This window comes from Mixophyes fleayi, unplaced genomic scaffold (genome assembly GCF_038048845.1).
Source record: "Mixophyes fleayi isolate aMixFle1 unplaced genomic scaffold, aMixFle1.hap1 Scaffold_37, whole genome shotgun sequence".
Classification (NCBI taxonomy): domain Eukaryota; kingdom Metazoa; phylum Chordata; class Amphibia; order Anura; family Limnodynastidae; genus Mixophyes; species Mixophyes fleayi.
In genome coordinates this window covers 1343687-1348705 of record NW_027447687.1, presented here as the reverse complement: position 1 = coordinate 1348705, position 5019 = coordinate 1343687, and the positions used below count along the sequence as shown (strand labels likewise).

Here is a 5019-nt window from a genome sequence, read left to right as displayed (position 1 = left end):
TCTGCCAATAAAACAAAACAATCTACTATATATTCAAGTGTTAGAAATAAATTGTCATGTTTTGGTGAAATGCAACATGTAAACTTTGCCTATTAATTCACCCGCAGAAAGGTTTTTAATTCACTTAATTTGCCAATTCATTGAAAGGGTTTGTCTATGTTTGTAGAACCGTCTCGCAGTGAATCCTGCTCACTTACAATGAGCCAACTATAAGACATTCATAAACCTTCCATAGAACTTATGGAAGAGCTTTTACAGCGCTCTATTAAACCGCTGTGCGGAGAGTCCTCGGCTCTCAGCTCCCACCGCGTTTCTTTGAACTGGTCATTGCTCACAAGGACTATCGAGATATAAATACCAGAGGGGCCCACAGCTCGCTGGTTCTGCAGCACTTACAGATAGCCAGGACATCTGCCTATGGTTTTCTCTGCAGCGTATGTAACAGAAAACCATAGCGGTGGCTTTGTCAGATCTCTCCTGCGGCTGCGAGAGCCGAACAGCGCTGAAGGTAACTGGCAGAGCTCTCAGCGCTTACATATGGCTGTATAAAAGTATTATTACTGGGAACAGAGAGGGGATTAAACACAATCATATTTACAGTGAAAATCCCTTCAAACCAGGCTGTCTTTTTAAAGCCATGCACAACAGGCACATAAAACAATGAATAGTAAAAATATAAAACAATGGTACTACTGTGTTTGGGAGATGCTTTGTTTAATGATAGACAAGCAATCTACTTTTTTTGGTTTGCTCCAAGGAGACCTGTTCAATTGGAGCCTATGAATGATATTTGGATTTTATCTGAGCCACATCCATTCATAGTAATAAATACATAGAAGAAAAAGGTTCTTTAGTAGGATGACTTTTTATAGCATAAAGCCAAGATAAATATATTAAATAATATTTAATATAAATGTAAACATTTCATACAATAATAATGTCATATTTCTGTTTAGCAATACATGGCTTACAGGTATCGCTACGTTCCTCAGCATCAGTGATTGGACAGTAATACATTTTAGGTGCCTTATCTATTGCACAGTTGGTACTTTCAGTATCGTGACTTAAACAGGTCTCTGGCGATATATCATTGGCATCCAGCAAATGTAAGACCGCTCGGGAAAGTGATTTGTAGAATTATATTTAAATATTATCCCTGTCTTTACTCACATTGCTGCTGGTACCCCTCCCTTTTTTCACATTGTTAAAGACATTCCTTCTATTGAAAGTAACTGTAATTTTATTTCCAACAATAACTGATTGCCCACCCCCCCCCTCCCCCTCCCCCCAGGCTGTTACAGGGATATCATCAGGCCCATGTGACTGTACCCACCAATCACATGCTATGTTGTGTTTTTCATGTTTTTGGTATAACAGTTGTTAGCGTAAAACCCGTTTCTCATCTATATGGGTCTTTGTAATAAAACCACAGGTTCCCAAGAAGAGCTATGACTGTAGATGTACACCTATGTAACATGACGCAGGGCTGTCATGCGGTGCTTTTGCAGTGTGTTGGATGTTGAACATGCATTGTTACTAAATAAATAAAATACACAATACAAAATACTAAGATACATTTCTTCGTATAGGGAGAAGCTTCCCCCTGTATTACACAGTACCCTGTATAAAGCAGACATCATTCTACCTGAGCTTCACTGACAGGGAATGATACAGAATTCATCATACAGTTCTGGAGCAAAGAGCTAACACTTCTAGAACTGGGTAACAATCCTAAACTAGCTGCACTGGGCCCTATGCAGGTTCAGCGGGTGTAACGGGGACAGATACCAGGGTTGGGGCAGCTTCGTTACTGATCTTTATTGCTGTCAGACACCCCACTCTCTGCTCTCAGCTTCTGGCTGCTGTTGTCATTGTAATCGATCCAGTGCAGGACCTCGTCTGGGAACTCCGGAGACTCCACCTGAGGAGACATCACAAAGAAACGTTTTACAGCAAAAGGAACCATCGGTCTTCACCCCACACTGAGCTTCTCCAGCTGCTGCATATATTCACCCTCTGCGCCCTTCGTGGCAATTTTATACATCCAAAAACGTGAAAGAAGACCGTACTGATGGATAGCATTATAACCAACGGGAGTATTTTGACTTAAACAGCTCTTTGGGGATATATCATAGACGTGACTACACTGTGTTGTTGGAGGACCCTGCTCCTTCCACTATATAACTATCAGTCTGTGGCTTCCTGCTGCCTCTATTCCCTCCTCACATCATGTCACTGCCCCTGTCACATGCAGCCCTGTATTCACTAATGCATCACTCATCTCCTGATATACTCTGTGCGGCTGAGGACCCTGCTCCTTCCACTATATAACTCTCAGTCTGTGACTGTGGCAGTCTGACTCTGCACTGCTGTGAGCATTATGATGACATGATTGTCTACAGAATGTCCTATTCTGCCCAATTCACAAGGACGAGCGATACATGATAAAAAAAAAAGTTGTTTCCATAACAACATATATTCATACTTAGGAATTAAACAGTTAAACATAATATAAGTTGCAGGATATAGTATGTGCAGGTCATGTCCATGCTAAAATTATGCATATATATATATATATATATAATATGACATGTACACTAATTTCATACACTGAAGCTGCGGTGCTGGGAATTAACTGAATCAGAGCCTGGACCCTGTACAGTTCAGAAGCTGGAGGGTCATTGCCACTGTCACTGCAGTGTCCAGTTGGGAGACGGTATCTAGGAAATCAGATCTGTTCTGACAACACACAAAAGTCAGCGGACACATTTTACATTAGAAATATGTAAGAATGTAAAACCAGCACCAAGTACGATACACTAAAAACACACGCATGTTCACCAACTAAAGCAGTCTATAGTTGAGCTTCTCATAACGGCTCAATCCTAGAATACAATTACTGTAAATATTATATTTATTTCTTAGAGCTCCCCTGCCATGCAAAGATTATTATACCACCCCTACAACATATACTCAATTGCTTGTACTGAGATCTTTAAATGCTCTCCGCCTTGATCAAAGTGTTCTAAATAAACTTTGCATTATATTATAACATTGTACTCATCACAGTCCTTACCTTTCTCTTACACATGGTCTGTACCACTTTATCGGGGGAGTTTCCCAGAATGTGCTGGCGGCTTAGCAGTACAGCGCAGACAAAGCCATCCGATGGGGCTACAAAGCGTTGCTCCACGTAGAAGGCCTTGTCATCCCAGCAGAGCAGGCGCGTGCGGATCTCGAAGGCCTCCAGCAGGCAAAGTGAGCGCCTGTACCGCACTGTGCAAGCAGCCATCACCATGCCGGCTCCTAAGGAGTGTATCGCCCCAAAGAGCCCACTGCGGGTGAAGAAAGACAACCGGGCGAAGTCGGCCTCACGGAGGTAACGGGAGTTGTTCATGTGCAGCAGGAAGTCTAGGTCATGGGGCAGAACCAGGCCGGAGAACGTATGTTCCTTCAGGAGGTCCTTCACAACGGGCTGCAGGCGAGCTTTCAGGACCGCCAAGAAGGCACGGACAAAATACCAGACATCCAGCAGGGAAAACAAGACAGCAGTCAGGCCGAGAACCAGCACCACGATCCACATGGCCCTGGCGTTGGTCTATCCAAGCTGATAAGGTGACTTAATGTGTAGGACCTGTAGGAGGAGAAGACGATACGGCAATTATGTATATGCATTTCAAACAAGCCTTGCAAAGCCCTGTAAGCATAACACACATGGAGAATAATTTGGAGGACACGGGATGGACCATTGATGCAGCCAGTGCCATGTTTTCTACCAATGCTCCATCCTGTGTTTCTCTCGTGTTGTCTGTCTGTGAGCATTGCCATAGTCCTTGCCTTCCCCACAAGAACAATTCAAGCCTGAGGCTCATACCAACTTCACTCAAAACAAATGTATGGAACGGAGTTCAGGTATTTTTAGCTGTTGCCTTATAGAGTCACCTGGTTCTAGACTCCTGTTTTATGTACACATTACATGGTACCATATGCACTAAGTGTGTAGAAAAAAAATCTCCCTGGCCCCTCCCCTTACAGCTCCTCTGGTATTAGAGACCGGCCCACGAGGAAGCCGTCCGGGAGAGAGCATGGCGCATTATGGAGTCTGTTGGGCTCATAATCTCTCTTCCAGGCACAAATGGTCGCAGCACACCCTTTTGCATAAACACATGAATATATGTGACAGAATCAACTAATAATGTACAGTGATCATGTAATGTATAAATACAGGTCCAGCTGTGTTAGCTTCTGGGACATTTGAAAATAATACAAAATGTTAAACAAGATAATGAAAAGGAATAAATCCAGTATTTTGCATTTCATTTTACAGTCAGTTCTTGTTTGTAATGTACCTAGACCAAAACCTGTTCACTACAGTTTGCTAAACAAAGTAAAAAGACATTTTATCGAAACAGTGGTCACACATTCAAGATTTCAGAAGTTCTAGGGATATACAGGTGGGACCTGAGCTTTAAATGGTGTCTCCACGTATGACTTAGAGTCCATATGTTAACAAAATTCTATTAGTTTGTGAACTTGAAGCCCAGAAAAACTGCTTTTTCATTGTTAGGTTGTGACTACTATCTAGAGTGTCTCAGAATAACTTCCTGTGGACACAACAGCAGATCACAGAGCAGCTGTGTATGAAATAGGGCTAAAAAAATGTATTTTAGGAGGTGAGTGTGCTAATCTTGTAGGAGGCAGTGACCTGTCCACCCGTGTGATTGTGTAGGTGAGGGCAGGACTATATGTGATGGGGGCATTGACCTAATGTGAGGAGGGGGGGAGGGGCTACTGTCACATTGATACAGGAAGATTCTAGCTTTTGACTAACAAGAAAGGGATCTGCGCAGGTTCTGGATCCTGCTAAAACACAATAACAAAATGGAAAGTGCAGAAATAGCGCAAAGCTTGGTATCTAACAATTTATTAGCTTATACAAAGCTTGTAAGTACATATATAAAAAAACTGATACTGCAATATATTGGAATAAAAAGACCAAAAATACAGTGAATATGAGGC

At 42.3% G+C, this 5019-nt stretch overlaps 1 protein-coding gene across 1 annotated transcript; it reads right to left on the bottom strand.

Moving 5' to 3' along the window:
• Positions 1-1284: 1284 nt before the first annotated feature.
• Positions 1285-3654, bottom strand: LOC142132781 (protein THEM6-like). Its single transcript, XM_075194443.1, has 2 exons — positions 3077-3654; positions 1285-1921 (listed from the first exon to the last, which is right to left on the bottom strand). Exons 1-2 carry the CDS (start codon positions 3581-3583, stop codon positions 1808-1810), a joined length of 621 nt encoding a protein of 206 aa, XP_075050544.1. The 5' UTR covers positions 3584-3654; the 3' UTR covers positions 1285-1807.
• Between the last annotated feature and the right edge of the window lie 1365 nt (positions 3655-5019).

Coding starts and splice junctions, on each gene's coding strand:
- LOC142132781 (XM_075194443.1), bottom strand. CDS start 3,583: ATGTGGATCGTGGTGCTGGTTCTCGGCCTGACTGCTGTCTTGTTTTCC. Junction 1,922..3,076: donor AGACCATGTGTAAGAGAAAG/GTAAGGACTGTG, acceptor ATGTCTCCTCAG/GTGGAGTCTCCGGAGTTCCC.